Source organism: Drosophila obscura, unplaced genomic scaffold (assembly GCF_018151105.1).
Source record: "Drosophila obscura isolate BZ-5 IFL unplaced genomic scaffold, ASM1815110v1 contig_84, whole genome shotgun sequence".
Lineage (NCBI taxonomy): Eukaryota > Metazoa > Arthropoda > Insecta > Diptera > Drosophilidae > Drosophila > Drosophila obscura.
This window is the reverse complement of record NW_024542877.1, coordinates 376,111-396,635: the sequence shown is the minus strand read 5'-3', so window position 1 is coordinate 396,635 and position 20,525 is coordinate 376,111. Positions and strand designations below refer to the sequence as shown.

General features: G+C 34.7%; 2 protein-coding genes and 2 long non-coding RNA genes across 11 annotated transcripts; all 4 read right to left on the bottom strand.

The window, feature by feature from the left end:
• Positions 1-2,636, bottom strand: LOC121405222. Of its 2 annotated transcripts, none has more exons than XR_005968419.1 (2): positions 1,427-2,636; positions 1-1,365 (listed from the first exon to the last, which is right to left on the bottom strand). XR_005968419.1 is itself a non-coding variant. In XM_041595831.1 (2 exons), the coding sequence occupies exons 1-2, from the start codon at positions 1,707-1,709 to the stop codon at positions 417-419; spliced, it is 1,236 nt and encodes a 411-aa protein (XP_041451765.1). In that variant the 5' UTR covers positions 1,710-1,915; the 3' UTR covers positions 11-416. The 2 variants fall into 2 exon arrangements, 1 of the variants encoding a protein (XP_041451765.1); XM_041595831.1 differs by having other exon boundaries at positions 11-1,365; positions 1,423-1,915.
• A 4,447-nt stretch (positions 2,637-7,083) lies between these two features.
• On the bottom strand, positions 7,084-11,387 carry LOC121405218. Its single transcript, XM_041595811.1, has 3 exons — positions 10,918-11,387; positions 9,453-10,842; positions 7,084-9,386 (listed from the first exon to the last, which is right to left on the bottom strand). The coding sequence occupies exons 1-3, from the start codon at positions 11,155-11,157 to the stop codon at positions 7,084-7,086; spliced, it is 3,933 nt and encodes a 1,310-aa protein (XP_041451745.1). The 5' UTR covers positions 11,158-11,387.
• Positions 11,388-16,185: 4,798 nt separating this feature from the next.
• On the bottom strand, positions 16,186-17,216 carry LOC121405223. Of its 5 annotated transcripts, XR_005968422.1 has the most exons (5): positions 17,129-17,216; positions 16,979-17,049; positions 16,590-16,764; positions 16,382-16,535; positions 16,186-16,299 (listed from the first exon to the last, which is right to left on the bottom strand). It is a non-coding gene; the product is annotated as an uncharacterized LOC121405223 (long non-coding RNA). The 5 variants fall into 5 exon arrangements; XR_005968424.1 differs by lacking the exon at positions 16,979-17,049; XR_005968421.1 differs by having other exon boundaries at positions 16,979-17,210.
• A 1,637-nt stretch (positions 17,217-18,853) lies between these two features.
• Positions 18,854-20,325, bottom strand: LOC121405227. 3 transcript variants are annotated; one of them, XR_005968429.1, is made up of 5 exons: positions 20,041-20,325; positions 19,560-19,592; positions 19,334-19,500; positions 19,105-19,258; positions 18,854-19,044 (listed from the first exon to the last, which is right to left on the bottom strand). It is a non-coding gene; the product is annotated as an uncharacterized LOC121405227 (long non-coding RNA). The 3 variants fall into 3 exon arrangements; XR_005968428.1 differs by lacking the exon at positions 20,041-20,325 and adding an exon at positions 19,811-19,948 and having other exon boundaries at positions 19,560-19,751; XR_005968427.1 differs by lacking the exon at positions 20,041-20,325 and adding an exon at positions 19,811-19,941.
• Between the last annotated feature and the right edge of the window lie 200 nt (positions 20,326-20,525).

Genomic DNA, 20,525 nt, shown 5'->3' with positions numbered 1-20,525 from the left:
ATTATAATTAAAGTCATTTTTCTTAAATTGTTTTAAAAAACAATTTAATGTTTTATTGTTACTCTTAAAAATTCCATAAAGAATACAGTAATGACCGCAGGTACTTGAAAAATATCCTTGAAGTGATTGTTTATTAAATGTAAACTTCATTGAATTTTTTCTTAATAATTGTAAAAATTCTTTTTTCTGAGGATATTGACCATAGGAATCAAAAAATTCAGCTGAATTTTTGCTTTCAAAGTAGAAAGCAACCCAATGAGTTCCTGGACGTTGTGATGAATCTGTGTTTGCTATTATTAGAGCAGGATATTTAGAAATTACTTTAGGAAGCTTATCAGAGGGATAAACTCCTTTAAAAACCTTTTTTGTTTTTGAATGCTTAGAAAGCAAATTATTGATTTGCAATGTATTCATTTTTATAATAGAACCCGAATATTTCGATGTTTATCAATATCAATCATTGAGTCATATTCACAGTATACCAAACAAGTAACTGCTTCAGTAAGAGGTTCCGAAAATCGTCCTTCAATTCGAATGGCTCCTTGAGAAATTAAGTTTGAGCAATGGGTTGAATTATAATGGTCTGCAGTTAAGTCAAATGCTAATATAAAACTATTTTTATCATACATTTCCTTTGTAATTTGCAAGCCTCGATCATAATGTCTTATTCCACTTGCTCTGAATAGCATATTATAACCTCTAGAGCTTTGTGCATTTTCAGAGTTCGAGAAATCAAACTCAAGAGCCTGCGATGGTACTTGCACACCATTAACCAATAGATTAAAGCGTTGAATTTTAAAATGTTCAAAATTGAAAGGATTCAAAGTTCGATTGCCAGAATATGATTTGTTTTTTACCATGCAAAAAGCCAAAAAATTAGGAATCTGTCCAATAACTGCATTGTCAATTGATAATGTATTATTTCCTGGGTATATTGTAAATGATTTTACTTGGGCTTTGCTATATGGATAAATAGCATTTTTAGTTTGTAAAACATGATGATGAGCCAATAAAATGCTTGGATTAATAGTTATGTGGTTCATGAAGAGTTGTGCTTCCAATATCTTTAGATTTGATTCAGTTTCAGATTCCATTAAATAAAATGCTGTTTTTTCAATGTTAAAAGTTATTCTTAAATCAACATTATTTATAAGCAGTTTTGGTTGATTAAATATATCTCCATTAACTTTTCCAAAAAGTTCAACCTTATTACTGTTTTGAAAAATTTTTTTAAGCAAAACGGATCCATCGGTATTAACATATCTACCAGATAATAATTTACCATAGTTAGGATAATAGCCTTGAGTGGTTAAGTGACTTTCAGTGGCGTCACTACCATAGTTTAAAATCGTTTGCAAATACGATCTATAATGATAGTTATTATCACTCTGAGAAACCAATATATTATTTAAATATACAGACGAACTTCTGAACATTGAATGTAAAATATTATTCACTACTCCAACATTGTCTCCTTCAATGCTTCCATTATCATTTTTTCTTAGTTGTACAACAAGTCTTAAGTAAACACTTGACAGATCTCGATATGTTTCACCATTTCCTAAGCAAACGAATTCAATTGAAGAGGCGCTGTCCAATGAAGCTATGGGATTGTATGAAACTTCTTCAGTTCTCAGAATAGAGCTTTGTGTGGGATGTGGTTCAAACAGATCCAATTCGCTTTTCATACATTCTATATGGGTGGTCATTTTGATTTCGAAAAAATATCTTTTATATTTAATTTCTTGGAGGATTTTTTCTTTATTGGTCTCGACTGCGTATGTTTGCGTCCTTGTTTAGATGATAAATGAGCTCGTTTTTTCCTAGACCTTCTCTTTTTATTCTTTTTACCTTCACCATTTTGGAATCGTGTAAATTTATTTATTGCTTTATTTGACAGATTTTGCAATGCAATTTTGCTTTGTTCTTGGATAATGTTTCTTAAAGGTTTTCGACCAAACTCATTTATTACAGCCTTTCCAGTTTCAGAGGCTTGATTTTTAATAGCGTTTATCCCCGAAAGGAAGAGTGGTTTTATATAATTAAAAAGCCCACTAAAAAAATTTCCAATTCCTCTACCTTGTTGGATAACTCTGGGTGTCACATATAGACTTCCTATATGATTTAACCCACCACCACATTGATTTAAATAATATTGTTGATAAGATCTCGTCATGATGACTATTTCTACTCTGAACTAATTTAGATTTGTACAGTTTTATTTATAGCATTTCGATTCGTTTTCTGAAGTGTAGAGTAATAAATATTGGAACTGTTGAAGATTCAAATGGTACTTTATATCCTTTGGAATCAGTAATTAATATTGAAATTTCCTTTGGTGACCATATTTCAATAGGATAATATTCAATATTTTTGAATTGCATGAGTTGCTCTTTTCCATTGAAATATAATACTCGAAGACATCGGGGTCTCTTGTTTCCTACACATCTTGGTTTAATAATGTCAGTGTAAACAAAAATCAATCCATTTTCAAAAACTTCAGACTCAATTGATTCATTTTCATATCTAAATGTTTCCCCATTTACTAAGCTAATAACGAATTCTGTTGTTTCGGTAGATATAATCGAGGAATTATTACGATTGACTGGTGTACATTTATTAAGATATAAGTCTGTGATTCCAACTTCCCATTCGTCATTCATGTTTTCAGGAATATTTACAATGTTTGTAAATGCACACTTAACGTTATCATTAAAGACATTTAACGAATCATTACTGAGTAATGTAACGAAAAACTGTGTTGTAAATGTCATTTTTTGTTTTATGTTCTGCTCCGTTTATTAATTGTAGGAAACCCAATTAATTTTGTTTTTTCCAATTTGCAAAGGCTCTCTGTTTCTAACAGATCTACTCAACTTTTCCCGTCCGCTTACGTATTTCAAGTCTTGTAATGGTTTTGGTTCACTTTTATCCCTCTTAAGTTTTGCTCTTAGTTTTTGCTGCTTATCGGTAAGCTTTACTTTAGATACTGCTTGTATTTTTGATACTTGAGTGTCTAAAAATGGTGTTTCTAAAAATGAAGTGTCCTTTACTTTACGTTTTTTATGCGTTGACTTAAAAGTTTTTTCAGGCTTTAAATCATCATCGTCGCTGAGATTAGGTAAATCATGTGACTCATTATCTATTGAGAAATCCTTTTTTGGGTTAACATTATTTTTATTGTAAAGAATATCAGTTGTGGGCATTACATCAAACCCGACTGAGTCGTCTTGTGTTTGTGTTCCAATGGTTTTAGATGATGGATGTGATGTTTTCAGACTAGGTCGTACATCCATTGTCTTATTTCTTTTTTTATTTTGATAGTAACACAATTCTTGACGTATTTTAATCCATTTATTATAGTCACTAGTTTTCTTATCATTTAAAATAGGTAAAAATGTTATATTTATTAAATCGTTTTCATTTTCACCTTTTATTAGTTTTTGATAAGCATTCGGACGCATTAAAATTACTTTGCTTAATTGATGCGTATTTCTAAACATTGCTTAATATTTTTCCAAAAATCCCCGAAAGCAATGAACTGATTAGAATTGGTAAAAATCCTCCCTTTTGGATGAGAACTTTTCTCTTGGAATTGATTGAACGTTTTGGACATGAAATATAACGTAATGCATTTTTATACTTTTTGAGAGCATATAGTTGAGATTTTGATATCTTATGATTTCCTTGTAATGTGTTCAATACTATTTCCACTAATGCTTTCACCGACTCAATATCACAATTACTTATAATTGCATTTCGAAGTTTGTGGTTAGCCCTTTTGAGCACATACAATAAATGTTTGTTCGCTTTCAATCGATTTAGATTCTTTTTGTAAACCATTTTCATCAGCAAAGCAAATTGTGTACACAGAATTAAAAATATCTGTTCGAAATCTCAAGAGATCATTTATTCCCTGAGTAAGGTCAATAAGTAAATAACCATGTGGCTCATCTGTAACCTCCTTATATATTCTAAATAGTTCCTGAGAGTTCTCAGGATAAATTTGTCTTGCCAAGCATTGAAATTGCAGTTTATCTCTGGGGTTTTTGAATGCAACGATGTATTTTGTGTTTAGAGAAATATCTCGCGTATGTGATGATTTATGAAATATGTTTTGTGTAACTACTATTACAGATAAGTTCCTGTGGTGAGATCCTCTCGTGAAAAGCTCGCATACATTTTTATTAAATGCACCCATCATCAAGTCATCTAATATTAAAAGAATGGGTTCATTAGCTTCATTTTCAATTGTTTCAGGAATTCCTTTATAGTATTCGATGTTATTGAAATTTGGTTTAGCGTGTTCCTCACCATAACACCACAGTATTCGATCAATTGAAATACTTAGCATTTCATTCCTTTTGTTTATTAAATTTTCTAAAAACGTTGTCTTTCCAGACCCTGAAGGACCACAAATTAGCATTGTAAAAGGATGTATAAATTGTTTAAACATTTTTTAGTAATTTTTATTTATTAATCATTTATAAATGTTTTCTATAATTTAATTAGGTTTCTCCTGATCGCGTTTTTTGTGACAGTTTTTTTCAAAATGAGTATCAGATCCGCAATAATTACAATAAACAACTTGGGAGTATCCTTTTTTGCGTGGATCATTTTCAAACAAACGCTTAAATGTATCCATTTTAATCAACTAGTTAATTCCAATGCTTAATACATACTGAAATTCTATACATATGAATCACCATTACAGTATACATTATAATTTGAATTTTCCAAGATAACAAAAAGCTTAAATAAATTATTTAGAGCACATCTAAGAGGCATTTTTTTGTGAATTCTACAGTTGGTAAAAAAATTTGGATATAAGGTCAGACTTTTTCCAATATCGATATCAATAATGTTATTTTTTAAATACTTTGATAAAAACTTTTTTTTAATTTCACCTCTTACAATGACAGTGTTAAATCTGTTTAGTGGTGAAAGTATTTCACCTAAACTTAAATATGATATTTCACCGTCTGACCATTCCAATCCATTTATGGTGTGATGATGTATGTTTTGTTGTTTAATCATTTCATTATCCAATTCATTTAGGTTGTATGGTGGTTTGAAATGAAAGAAGTTTGGAGTTACTGTACCGGTTTGCATAAACGCTAATTCCTTAATAAAAATTTGTTTGTTATTTCCAAAGAGATATTGAAAATCAACAATAACGCTTGATTTCCTGTCGATTGTGTTCATGTTGGCTTGAGATTTTGTAATAAACTAAATGAGTCGGTGATAGCTTTCTCCTTTATATACAGCTCATTTCAGTAATAGTTCTCAGTTTAAAAAAAGCATTCAACTCTAATGGACACGCTTCAATCAAAAAGAATTAGGTCTACTAGAAAGAAGCAGGATCACGAAGTCATATTCGGACTCGAATATTATGTAATACATAATTTAAAGTTAAAGTGTGGGTTTTCAACTTCAAGAAAATTCACTCCCATGATCTGGATGCAGCAAAGCAAAAACAATTTCGTTGGATTAGATAAAGATGAATGGATGAAATTGGTTACATACAAGGAGTATATTCAATTAAAACTTGATCAGTATGATTTCTTGATGCCTGATACAATTATAGACCATCCATTATTAGGTACTATAAAATGTAATTTTAGATTTCGAAAATCCGATAAGCAGTATGTTTTTATAATAAATCAGTTTGGAAATAAAATTGAATTTGATAGTGAGTCCTGGAGATCATTTTTAAGATTAGGCATTTTTTTTACTACATTTTTATGTTGGAATACGATACTTAAACAACAAATTACATTTCTTTACTATAATAACATTATTCCTAAGTGTGCAGAATTGCAAAAATTTGATGTTCAACTATCTGATTTAGACGGAACTTATGATAGAAATGTTGAAATAGATTTAACCCGGTTATGTTTCGAAATTTCCAAAAAAATGTGTAATCAAATAAAACGCGATGTTCTCGAGTATAAGCAAACACTATTAAATAAGCAATCAATCAACAATAATATTAAAAGTAAAAATTAATAAAAATGAGTAAGCAGCAAGTTGTTAATGAAATACATAAGCCTGCTAGAAAAAACTTTACTCGTCGCAAATTCGTTCAAAAGGGCATTAATGACACGTGGCAAATAGACTTAGTTGAAATGATCCCCTTTTATAAGGAAAATAAAGGATTTAGATATTTGATAACAGTGATTGATACGTTCTCGAAGTTTTCATATGCAGCTCCCGTTAAGTCTAAAACAGCTTCAGATGTGTCATCAGCAATGAAGAGAATATTTAATATATCTAAACATATCCCTAAAAATATTCAATCCGATCAAGGAAAGGAGTTTTTCAATAGATCCTTTGGAGAGTTAATGCGAATAAACAACATAAACCATTACCATACATATACACACCTCAAGGCATCTATTTGTGAACGTTTTAATAGAACATTAAAAAATCGTATGTGGAAAATGTTTAGTATGCAGGGTAATCATGTATGGATTCATGCCTTGCAGGACTTAGTAAATGATTATAATAATTCATATCACAGAACCATAAAAATGAGTCCTATAGATGTAGACAAGCAAAATGAAGAGTTTATTTTAAAAACAGTTTATAATATTTGCAAGGTATTCCCCAAAAATAAGTTTTCCATTGGTGATCCTGTTAGAATAAGTAAATATAAAGGTATTTTTACGAAGGGATATGAACCAAACTGGACAACCGAAGTTTTTAAAATTTTAAAAGTCAAGTCTACCAATCCTGTAACATATGAACTGGAGGACTATAAGGGGGAAATGATCAAAGGCTCCTTTTATGATCAAGAACTCCAAAAAGTGAAAGATGAAAATGCTTTCTTAGTTGAAAAAATAATCCGAAGAAAACATGATAAAGTTTTTGTTAAATGGTTAGGGTTTGATGAAACACACAATTCATGGATAGATAAAAAGAATTTATTAAAATAATTAAACATCAAACAATTTTTGATGTTGTTTTTTTTATTTTTTATATACATACATTTTTCATTAAAAGTTATACAAAATATATACAAAATATACAATTACTTATCATATTTTTATACTAAATCTAAATATATTCAATTCAGATTACTTATACAATATTTTGTGTATCATTACTAGAATATAAAATATTTTGAATTTCAAAGTGATTATGAGCTAATGTTGAAATATTATCAGGCAATATAAATCTCTTGTCATCCTTATAATTAAGACTTATCTTATTTACAATTTCAGTATATATTTTATGACCTCTACTTCGAATAACTCTCTGCTGACCATAATAAGTTTTTTTATGTTTAATGCATTCAATATAATGATCATGCGATAATCTTTTCACTACTGACTTTTTGACTCCTTTAACCTTTTTTACGTTATCAAAGTCAGAGCTATCATCTTTTGCAACTAAATATGAGTATGCTTTTGCTTTTAATCCTGCAAAAGAGGTCATTATCCGACCTGCATTTTCGTCTTTCATTAAACCTAGTTCCTTGTTATTAGCACGATGTATACCGAATCTGTTTGAGGTTTGATAGTTTGATGTGTCAAAGCGACTAGGATTGTCTTTAATTAGTTCATAAAAATCTTCTTCTGATGATATAATAAATGAATCTGTATCCATATAAAGTATTTTTGATGATGGACATTTTACAGAATGGAAATTATAGAAATAGTCGTACATTAACCATTTTGAAAGTTCTAATACACTAACTCCAATGTATATGGGTTTATCATAATAAATTTTTGATTTAGTTGATTCAATTGCAGCTAAATTATCTCCAAAGACTTCAACACTGTGAAAATTATGTCTAGCTATGCGTTGTCTAAACCCTGCGGAATTCTGTCTGGATTCATAATTTTTGACTAATGCAACCTCACGACGCTTTTCTACATTTTCCATCGTTTTGCCGTATACGGCATTGACCATTAATTTAAAAAAGTTTATCTCAAACTCATTTACAGCTAATTTTCTTAGTGTTGTATTTAGGTCAATATAAGGCTTTAACCAACAGGACTGTTTAAAAGATAGTATTCGAGATATTTTTTCTACAATCATACCTTGCTCTATACATAACTGCAGCTGTTTTAAATGTATTATATAATTCTTTTTATCTGATAAATCAGCTATTAATTTGGGCTGCTTTCCTCCTGGCGGAATTTTATTTTCGGGGCAGAATGGTAAACTATTATGTTTATTATGAACATTTTTAGGATATTTCAGATCTACTTCTAATATGTATCCTATATTACCTCTGGCTGATATATTAAGAGCGTTGAAAGATAAAATTTCATTATTACTTAGAAATTTAAAATTGGAATATGGAAGTGGTTGACTCATAGCCCATCCATATAAATTGTTGGCGTCAATATATGTCAGGTAGTTTATAGGATCGCTAGACTTGAATTTGTCATTTAAGTATTTGTTATTTGCTGTAGCGATCCTTTGGGTACATTGAGTCAACCCTCCCCGGACTGCAGTTTTTAAAAAGTTATAAATATCAGGATCACTTATAAGTTCCAATTCTATCTTTGTGTATTTAAGCATTGCATCCCATGAAACTGAAGGAGCAGTAACATAATTAATGGGATCTAGTCTGTATACTCGTGAACAAAGAGTTCTAAAATTTTCGAATACATCGGCAAGAATTAGAACATCGCTTTCCAAGTATAATTTTAAGTAATCTCTAATACTAGTACAGTTAAACATTCTCCACACGCTCTGAGCAAAGTTATAATCTTCCACGCTACATTCCTCATCATTCAGAGAATTATAAAAATATTCCCTTGAAGGGAGCTGGGATTCCTCAAATTTTTGAAAACTATCTAAATAGTCATAGGGAAATACTCCTTTTCTTCGTAGCATGTCAAATTTTTCGTTTTGATATTTGCTGTTCAATATTTTGAAATTGGATACATCCATATAGCTAGCAAGTTTTTCTAAGCTCGAATTTAAAAATCTATTTGAATCTATGTATCTTATTTTATATTGATGAAGATGTGAATCAAGCTTGCAAGTTTGAGTTAACGCAATATATAACTCTTTATTGCAAGGAATGGGTTTCAATTCATCTCTTATCGATGTTACAAATAAGTGGATGTCATATCGAGACAAGTTGTGACACACTACAGGGAAAAAGGGATCGCTTAATCTAAATGTTTGCTTACAGACCTTATGAATAGGCCCTACATATTGGCCCGTGAATTGATTGAAGTATTTTTCACGATCATCAACCAAAATTTGCTCATCGCAGGCACAGCACGCTTCGTGTTCCTGACAGTCTTCATCCCAAATATTGAATTCATATATGGGCTTTTTACTAGATTTCCAGTACTTCTCATAAAGGCCATCAGTTTTAGCCCTAAGCACTTGACAGAATTTTTCAATACAATCAGGTCCTGAAATAACGAAGTCGTAATGCTTAGAGTTTATTTATATTTATTTATTTATTTTATAATATTTACCTTCATATGTCCACATCTCATTTAGATGAGGATTGTATTTATGTGCAACATAAAATGAAACTGCACATGCTGTATGCCTCTGCGCCATAGTAGTCGATGATTTGGAGGGATCATTAAGATTTCTATGGAAATTTTCCAAAACAGCTTCGATGTCAGCATAAATTACGACTGGGGGTGAAAGTTTTTTCGACCAACTTTTAAATATGGTTTTAGTATTGGGTTCTGGATATAGAGCCGCAACTTTTCCACACTCCTTAGTGTCGTGAATAGTATTTGTAGTACTATAAAATTGCAAACAGTTATCGCAAAAATATGCTGCACTATGAGATTTACTATGTTGGGAATAGCATAACTTCTTCATGCACGTTATATAGGCATAATGCATCATTTGCATATCACTATTGATGCCTAGCAAGTTTATATGATTAGGACGAATTTTATTAGTCCTCACTGTGGGTCCCACAACGTTTTTACCATTATCATCAATTTCATATATATTGATGCTGAAATCCTCATTGGCTTTTTCGAATCGCTTTATTCCTTTGCTTGTTATTGGAAACTCAATCTCAGAAAAATCGAGTCTAAAACCGTTATAATGAATTATTTCCTGGTTTATGTTTAAAATGCGATAGCTTGATGGGATTGCTAATTTGTCTCGAGCCAACCTTTTTTCAACTGATCTTGTAAATGTAGTTTCTGCATGTCTTTTATATGCTAATGATGCTAAAATACACCACTTGAAACAAAAATCATCTACATTTTTAACATTGATGATAGCATTTCGTGATTTTATTTTTTTAGGAGCTTCTATATACCCCCTTGCAGGGATGTGTTCCAGTTTAATTATTGTTAACTCAAAATATTTAAAATTTTTTATAGCCCAACCTGAATCCTTCTCCTGGAATTCGCTGCTTAAAGTTATAAGGTTTTCCAGAGCGTTATTTAAGTGTTCATCAATGAACTCTTGCTCATATATGGGTTTGTATGAAGTTATGAAATGCTTCATTGTTTCTGTCAAGGTTTCATCATCAGTTTGCTTGACATACAGACCATATACTTTTAAATTGAACTTTACGGCTCTGTACTCGCTCAAACAACAATTAAGTAAATTGATTATATCATTTTTACAATCATTATAAAAATCTTTTAAGTCAATCCGATTACTTTTACTGGATTGAACCCGATATGATTTTATGGGAAATTTCGAGTTTGATGCCAGGTTGATAATATTAGGATTGTTATGTATTTGGTCTGCAGCGGCATTCTTATGCTTTTCAGACATAATATGGCGCTTTTCCTTCGAGGGAGTGTAACTCTCACCGCATATTGCACAGTCAATGTTTTCCGCTGGTGCATTCATTCTAGGCCGTTTTGAAGATCTTGAAGTTGACTGTTCTCGGAGGTCAGTTGTCGAAGAAGATTTCCTCATTAGCACGTTGAAAGCATTTCTTTGAGCAGAACATACCTCATAATGAGAGTCTAGCTCTGCTAAGTCGAGGAAATTCAAACATAGATCGCACTCAACTTTTTTCTGGGGACCTAAGCAACTCTCATAATGAGAGTCGATCTCTGTTCCCTCTAAGGATTTATAGCATAGATTGCACTCAATCGGAATCCGCGGTCCTACGCAACTGTCGTAGTGAGAGGCGAACTCTGTTAATTTAACAAACTCTGAACACATAGTGCACGCGATTTCGGGATTCATTTTGAAATTTTTATATTTTGTTTGATCACTTTCACTATTAGAAGAGAACTAAGAGTTTTTCATAAAAAGCGTTCTATTTATCTGCCTAACGCCTACTCAGTCTTTTGTATTCAACAGGTTCAGTACTCGTTTAAAACCGGTTTCAAAACGATTTCTTCTGCTGACTATGTAATAATAGGATGTGAAATTCAACCAATAAATACATTCAATACCAGGTACCTATACCTGAAATGCACTTATTCTTTTGTGTAATCCTCGCTTGGAAAACCTGTTTCAAACGAATCCTATGATTCTCTGGGGGATGTAACATGTAATAGTAGGAAGTGAAATTCACCCAATCAGAAGTAAGGAAACATTGAAAATAAATTTCTTAAATGTAGTATTCTATTTATTATACCTATGTATGTATGTATATAATATTATGATTAGAAAAATACATCGAATATTTTTATTATACATATGCTTTCTCGCCTTATTTAAATCCAGCCTCAGTTCTTTCCAACGCCGCTATTAACTCAGCGTCATCTTCATCCCGAAGTAGATCCCTGAGTCGATCCCTTTCACCGCAGTCTTGATCATCGACCAAATCGAAAATATGATCATCATCCGGAAAAACGAATGGCGTTTCAGTCATGGAGTCCTCACCGACATATTCCTCAAAAATGTATTGTGATGATATCATGAGGTCATCATCCTCACTATCATCATCCCATTTAATCTCATTAATAGGATTCCAATTCCTCTCGAGATAATTTTGGGTTTTAATTCTAAAAATCAGTGACAGGTCCACGGAGTCTGGCTGAGAATCCAGATTTATGGTTTCCTCCGGTTGCGACTCAATAAAAATGACCTCTAGGTTATCCATCTTTGTATACAGTTTACTAGTTTCTGTAATAGCTTATAGCTGTGAGTAGCTATTATATAGGCACTCAACTATAGGACAGTGTTGGGAATACAATACAGAGAAGGAATTTAAACATAATAGTAAAAAAAGGTTTAAGGTCAACGAGATCCTTTTACAGGTAAATGCTTTGGAAAAAAACTACCTCTAAACTATCACATCAGATATAGTTCAAGGAGATGAAAAACCTGTTTGACAGTGAGAGGAAGGATCAAAGGGTAGAACTCGTTTAGAGAGAGAGAGAGGGAGAATGTAAGGATTGATTTTGATTTGTCACAATTTTCAGGTAAAAAAAAATCGATATTGATTTTACAGAATTTCCAGAGGAGAAAAGAACTTAGTTCACATTTTCACCGATAGGTGGCGCCACCAAGTAGTAATGAAAAGGGACCTTCTTCGTATATTTACTATAATAAGTTCTCTTTGCATTCATCTTATACTTTTATTCATTGATTGCACATCCTATATATAAATATAGGTAACTCTACTCTTGAAGGATATGATTATGGTAAATATCAGAAACTAAAACCATATATATTTTTATAAATTATTTTATTTCAACATGATCATGGTAAATATCAGAAACTGAAACCATTTATTTTCCCAAAACAATATGAAAAAATATTTATTTTGAACATGATCATGGTAAATATCAGAAACTGAAACCATTTATTTGAAAACCACATGTTGCTGAGAATAGGGTTGTTGAATCAAATATCATGTTTCACATCCTTAAGCAACATGTTGCGAATTTAGGATTTACTCGCAACACGTAGAAGGGACCATTTCATTACTACTTGGTGGCGCCACCTATCGGTGAAAATGTGAACTAAGTTCTTTTCTCCTCTGGAAATTCTGTAAAATCAATATCGATTTTTTTTTACCTGAAAATTGTGACAAATCAAAATCAATCCTTACATTCTCCCTCTCTCTCTCCAAACGAGTTCTACCCTTTGATCCTTCCTCTCACTCAGGCTCTTCGAAACACTGTCAAACAGGTTTTTCATCTCCTTGAACTATATCTGATGTGATAGTTTAGAGGTAGTTTTTTTCCAAAGCATTTACCTGTAAAAGGATCTCGTTGACCTTAAACCTTTTTTTACTATTATGTTTAAATTCCTTCTCTGTATTGTATTCCCAACACTGTCCTATAGTTGAGTGCCTATATAATAGCTACTAACGGTGCTATCGATGATCGAGGGACGGGGATTCTCGGCCAGATTACTGGCAGTGATCTCGGACAATTGCCCTGCCAACCTCTGGGCAAAGGTACAGGCCTCGTTTACATACCCAGTGCTGTGGGACGTGACCCACTTGCGGAAGAACCTGGTGGAGCATGACATCGTGGATACCGTGCTGGACCAGACGTATAATTACACTTTCAACCCCATGCTTGGGTAAATCATGTATTTCCACAAATAGATGAGGACTTCGCCGGCACAGAGGAGACTGAAGGCCGCATCCAGAGGGAGCTGACCCAAAACAAAACACTTCTGAAGGGCCCCTCAATCGGGGGCCGGAAGTGCAACCCAACCCCTTCTTCAGCGGCCCCTCAATCGGGCGTCCGAAGTGCCGTTGCATCCTATTCACCTGAAGTCTGACAATCTGGAGATCTGTGGAAGCTCGTTTGGTAAATTGGTGCACAACGTGGTGCTGGTTTCCACCTATCCAAGCCGTCCGAACGTGCTATTGATGGCCGCCTTGGTGGGGATCGCGGAGCGAATTACAAAAAAACCCAACTCGGAATATCATTAATTATCCTTATATTTTACAGTGGGGAGCAAAAGTGAGTACATACTCAGTATCACCGACTTTCGTCGCCCATAACAGCTAAACGCATAAAGCAAAGCAAACCAAATATTTTTCATATATCAATTACTTTATTCTTAGAAAATAGGTAATAACAACAAAAACAGATGGGAAGCTTACATTGAGAGAAAAATAGAAAACCAAAACAACTCGCATGTACTCAGTTTTGACCTTTTTACAAACATCTAAAAAAAATCAATTAAACTTAATATTTTCTCCATAGACCCTTTGAGAAATGACATTATTAATACGCTTTGGCATACTCTCTACCAAGTTCTCAATAATGTCTTTCGGAATACGATTCCATTCCATCTGTACACGGCCCCAGAGGTCGCCTAATTTAGATGGGGCTGATTCGTACTGCCCTAGCCGTCGTTTCACGATTGACCATAGGTTTTCAATCGAATTGAGGTCGGGACTTTGAGCTGGCCACTCCATCAACTTAAAACTTTGATTCCCTAGCCATTCCCGAACAATTTTCGCTGTGTGCTTCGTCATCAGTCATCCTTCGTCCAATTTTTATGCTCCCTTGCAAATTTCAACCTTGCTTTGACATTTTTTTCCGACAATGCTGGTTTTTTTTTTCTTAACGGCTGCAATGTACCCAATGTTGTGAAGCGCTCTTCTGGCTGTCGAGCGACTAACATTTTTGCTTATTGCCATAGAAGCATCTTTTGGTGTTAGTAACTTATTTTTCCTCATTTCCGAAATCATAAGTCTAGCTTCTGAGTCTGTTAACTTCTTAGGGCGGCCTTGGACTTGCTGTTTGGGGACAACATTACGCCTCTTTTGCACTCTGATCACCACCGATTGACTAATTCCAAGCTTTTTAGCAATAGTACGTGTCGAACAGCCACTATTAGTAAGGCACACAACACTATTTTCAATTTCAAGAGATAGTTTTCTCATTTTCAGGCACAAAGTATAAACAATTTAGTAAATTCAATAAATCTGCACCGACTTGTAAGAAGCACATCTTAAATTAAAGTATGTATGACAAGAACACAAAAAGAAGAGATTTAACTCTAAATCTTCAAGCTATTTGCTGATAAGAAACTTGAGAGCGCGAAAAAAAGTGAAATAGACGAAAAGTTCAAAACTGAGTACATGCGAGTTGTTTTGGTTTTCTATTTTTTTCTCAATGAAAGCTTCCCATCTGTTTTTGTTGTTATTACCTATTTTCTAAGAATAAAGTAATTGATATATGAAAAATATTTGGTTTGCTTTGCTTTATGCGTTTAGCTGTTATGGGCGACGAAAGTCGGTGATACTGAGTATGTACTCACTTTTGCTCCCCACTGTATATAATTTAACTTTACATAACTTATCATTACTTTTAAATAAATCTAAAAGCGCCTACGCACCAGTGATGGCTCACTGCCCACTGCCCACAAAGGAAACAACGCAGCGGCGACACCAAGGAACTCTCCCTGTTCGAACTGAATCTGGAAACGTGGCGTCAGCTCTGGCGTGTGCTCGAATTCTCGGACATACTCCTAATCATTGTGGATGTGCGGTATGCCACGCTAATGTTCCCACCCTCCCTGTAAGACTACATCATCAAGACACTCAAGAAGCATGCCATTGTGGTGTTCAATAAGGTGGATCTGGTCGAACCGTAGGTGGTTGTGGCCTGGCGTGAGTACTTCCAGGAGCGCTATCCCCAGCTGCCGATTGTGATGTTTGCCTCGTTCTTGCCACGCTCTCGCAAGGGCTGCCAGCGTGGTCCGCAGGCGCACAAACACAGCATGGAGGGTGTCTACAACATCTATCGCGAGTGCCAGCTAATTTTTTCATGAGGTGACTGCCAGAACTGCAGGGGATCAATTGTTAATGTATAAATTTTATGTGTATTGAATCGGCGGTGATGGCCAACACAAAAAATCATATCTATATAAATTTTAATATTATATATATGTATGTATTAAGTTTCCCTGTAGTACTGGGCACTAGTTCGGTGGTGGTGATATGACCCGTCCCTAACAGACCACCACTACCCACTGGACACACCCTAAGCAATGCTATTCTTCATTTCCATTTTTACCCACAATGTCCTAGGGCATGGGGACCAGCGACACCACATCGTTTACCCCCGAACTAGTGAAATGGGTACTCTTCTGGTGGTTGACGATTTGGGTACCCATACAATGGGTAGTGAAATGGGTACCCATCTGGTAGGTAGTGAAATGGGTACCCATATAAGGGGTAGTGAAATGGGTACCCATATAAGGGGTAGTAAAAGGAAACAAGGAACATAATTAGAAAAGCTCGTGCAGTTGACAATTTCACTTATTTTATTTGTCTAATTTCCTATGAGTTATTATTATCTATTATTTTGTTGTTGTTATTGTTGCTTATATTTTTAAAATGTCGTTTTTTTTGCAGCTGAAGAGCTTTTCTTAGTTGTATTTCCGCTGATCCAGTCCCTGCCTCTACAGTTATAGCATCCATAAATATAAAAATCAAATAAGTATTAATGGGCAGGAAATTAGAAAGACAAACAGATATGCATACCAAGCAAAACTCCATAAAAATTCTTAAGATCTTTCAGAGCCGACTTGCCTTGCACTCCATCCACGTTATAGGCTAACACAACGGCATTAGCAAGAATATTTTTAAAATTTTTTAAAATACCGCTTGGCAGGAGAATCGTTTTTATTGCATCAATCTGTGAAAATACAATTAGAATAAACAATAAAATTTTGATTTACATCATACTTACGTATAAATCTCTGTTTGAGCTGTTTATATCTTTGTCCATCTGTACCAGTCCCTGGACAGATAGTACCTCAACTTTTTCTGTTTCACTGGACGACACTGTCTCTGCCCTCACTAGTTTTAGTTTGTTAGCATATTTATCGCTAGTTTCCTTCCTAAGTCTACGTAAATGCCGCCTGCTGTACATATTTAATTAAAGTTGCTTTGTCTTACCTTTTTTTAAATAATTGATTTGATAAATGTTCACTTTTTTCACTGGAACTCACAAGCGCGTCTCAACAAATTCAGCCGAAAGAAATAGAACATTCCAGCAATGCAATGTCAAAAACCGAAAACGAAGCAGCGCTTTGCTCCACAGAAGCAGCGCAGCTTCATTTTTGGCTACTTTCTTACTTCTTTTGTTTCGTTTTTTTTCGTTTCTTTCATCTACTGGTGAGACGTTGCAGCCCCATCGAACTAGTTCGCTGGGTGGTACGCGGTGGGTTGTAAAGTATACAGAGTAAGATTATTTTCTACTCTTTGAGTGGTTCCGCGTTCGCTTACCATAGGGTTACTTCGGTGGGTACCCATGTACGGACCAGCGTAGTAGGTAGTTCGGCAGGGTCAATCGCCACCGCCAGTACTACAGGGTTATTCAAGCATTTATTTATGTACAGCAAGTGTGTCTATGAGTATATGTACGTGCGTGTGTGTGTTCGAAACCATAACCGTTTTTTTTTTTATTTGAATAACCATTTGCTTAATATTTAAGAGGACTCGCATTTAACTTTACCTGTTGCGGCAGCCACTGTAGCCCGGTTCGTGGCGTGGAGAACACAACTTTTGTATCGGGTAAGCTGTGTAAGCTACGGATAGCGGGTATATGCGGGTAAGCTGTGTATCGGGTAGCATTTAGCGGGTGGTAAGCGGCTAAGCGTGGGCTTGTTAGCGCGCAGGCCGCGTGGCATTGCTAAAAACCAAAGCAAGAGTTACAGTTGTGCTCCCAAATCATCGAACAACGAAACGGTTAAGGTCAGTGGAAAAAAGGTAGTGGAGAGGGGATGATGGTAGAGGAGAGCAAAGCTAGCCAAACGGGTAAAAAAAAAACCAAATAAAAAATATATTTAAAAAGTAAAAAAAGAGCAACTAACCTTGTAGAGTAGAATATAAATATGAAATCATCAGAAATGTAAATATTAAAATAATAAATAATAAAAACGAGAAGGAACGTGTGAGTCGCTTCTGCGGACGCGACTCTACCCGTACCAAAGACAATATAAGTATAATTTACATAACGCCATACGAAATTTTTGCACACGAATTTGGCATGCTGGCTCCACGCTCTCTTGAAATTTTTTAGATGGAGATCGCTCTAGAGCCAGCCGCTCTCTTGTATGCATACAGCATACGAAGGCACACGAAGTTGGTTCTTTGCCGATGCGACAGCCGAGCCGAGTCGTCGCGACGACTGTATGTGTGCACATGCATACGTTTTTTACAGCGCTGTAGAAAAATATACCCTTCACTTTATAAGTGTAAGTTAATTTTGCAAGACGCTTACCACCCCAATATTAAAAAACTCATATATTATATGTATATATCCCTCCAATGATAATTTATTTTCAGATGGTATATTCGGATTCGGTATAATGATCGGATATACATATATAAAAATACATAATATATTTAATGCATGACTTCACATTGGAGTAATTGTCATTAGGGTATTCAGCGTGCGACGTATTCAACGACGGTAAATAAATTCGTTGATTAACTCATAAAAAGGTATTCGTCTCGAAAATCGTCCGCTTCGCACACACACGCACTTGCTGGTTCTGTGTGTACTCACACATGCAAGCGGATTCCATTTTTAGATTCGTACGCTCTCAAATTTGTGCAAGCGAGATGGCGCGAATTTCGTCGCGGGCCGAAAAATTGGCTTGCATATGGCAATTGAAATGTATGAGCGTTCCGCATCTTATACCTACCCTCTAGTACCAGGCAACTAGTTCGGTACCGGTGCCGAACTAGCTACCATTCTCATGTCCCTAGTTCCGCTTCGTTTCCCCGACAATGTATTTCAGCGGAGAATTTAACACATGCATGTCCTAGGGCGTAACCACCCCTGGGTTCCCGATCGATTACCAGTAGCTAGTTGCTTATGAGCTAGTTCCGACCTAGTTACCAGTAGATCGTCAGGAACTAGTTCCCGATCGATTACCCTTCGATTACCAGCAGCTGGTTGACCAGCAGCTTGCTGGCTTTATAATAAATAAATTAAATACAAAATTGTGTTATATGAATGTTTAATTCAAAATTCTTTCAAAATTCAAACTTAAAATATATATTAAAATCTAGCCTAGCCTAAACAGTTTCATTTTTGGGTTTGGTACACCTTTGCTTGAAAACTCTCTTTTTCACCCTCTGCATCGCTTTGCGCATCAGCATTTCTGGTGCTTCGTCTCCAGGCGGAATACATTCTGTAATAATTATATGTTTAATTTAATTAAAATATAATAAACACTAGTAGTGTACTTTACCTAGGAAAGCTCCATAAAACTCCGAGTGGCTCCTGAGGACTTTCTTCCCTTGTACTCCATCCACATTATATGCCAGTACAATTTCCTGACTTAAAATAAATTTTAAGTTGACAAGCACTTCGGCTGGCTGTAATATGGATTTGATTGTTGAAATCTGTAAATAGAAGGATTCAAGAAGAAGGTTTAGAAAATGAATAGGTCATATTATTTAGAGTTTTAATTTACTTACATAAATGTCTCTATTCATTTTTATATTCTCCTCCATTTTCATCAGCTGCTCGTCCGTTTCAATCGGGAACTGGTCCCGAACAGAATTCATATCGCCCTTCTCCTTTGTAAGCTGTTTTATTAAAACTGTTTGGTCAGCTAAATTTTTTTCAAGGACGTTTAATTGATCTGAAAGGAATTTTGGTACTAATTTTGCTAATACAAATATTAATCTTTATTAGTCTTACCACGAACAACGGCATTCTCCTGCTGTAGATTTTCTGAAAGTACATATTTAATGACGATTTATTTGGTTGAATTTCCTCATAAACTAATTCTTCCTGTTCTATCTGTATTCCAGTTTCTTCTAATTCTTTTTCTAATAATTTTTGTTCCACTTTTATTTCACTGCACGACGCTAACTTTTCAAGGTTCGGAGTCTACGCAAACGCCGTTTGCTCATCATTTTATTCAAAATATGTAATATCTTGTCACGTACCTGTTGTATGGCGTTTAATTTATTAATTTGAAGTGTTATTTCTCACTTTTTAATGAAATAATCGCAAAACAATTTCAAATGCTTCTTCCAGCAACTTGATCTAGCACAGAAGTGGAAAAAAATCAACGCACAAAGCATACGCGCGGAGAACAAATGCATTTTGTTTGTGTAATTTTTTGTCTCTTGCATTCCACGAGTGCAAGTACAGTAAAGTATCACGAATAACTTACCATTTTGGTGCGAATTGCATGTTGCAGCATCAGTAAAAACTAACTGAGTCCGCACTGTAGTCTAACTCTTTTTCGCGGTTTCTTCATAATTCCATGGTTTTACGGTTATTTGTCGACTTCGAAAACAAAGCGATGACGGCTTCGTTTCTGTTTTTCTGTTTCGACTGGTCGCTGATCGCTTCCCGCGTAACTAGTTGCAGAACTAGTATATTGTATCCGACAAAGGCCTAGTCGCCGTTCGCTTCCCGCGTAACTAGTTGCATAACTAGTTGCGCGGTAATCGGCGCGGAGCTAGTTCGAGAGGGTCAATTCACCCCTTTGGTTCTACAGGGTATATTGTCTTTGCCTGTACCACTAACCATACAGTATATAGATGTGCCAGTTCATACAACAAAAGGGGCGCAAGCCGAGTATTCTGTCCCGGCTCCCAGCGCTTCGGCTCTGTGAGGCTGAGACACTCGGGTCGGGAGCTGGGCCGTTCGGCA

Coding starts and splice junctions, on each gene's coding strand:
- LOC121405222 (XM_041595831.1), bottom strand. CDS start 1,709: ATGACCACCCATATAGAATGTATGAAAAGCGAATTGGATCTGTTTGAA. Junction 1,366..1,422: donor CATTCAATGTTCAGAAGTTC/GTCTGTATATTT, acceptor CTATCATTATAG/ATCGTATTTGCAAACGATTT.
- LOC121405218 (XM_041595811.1), bottom strand. CDS start 11,157: ATGAATCCCGAAATCGCGTGCACTATGTGTTCAGAGTTTGTTAAATTA. Junction 10,843..10,917: donor AGCTAGACTCTCATTATGAG/GTATGTTCTGCT, acceptor CTCCGAGAACAG/TCAACTTCAAGATCTTCAAA. Junction 9,387..9,452: donor TGAGATGTGGACATATGAAG/GTAAATATTATA, acceptor TCGTTATTTCAG/GACCTGATTGTATTGAAAAA.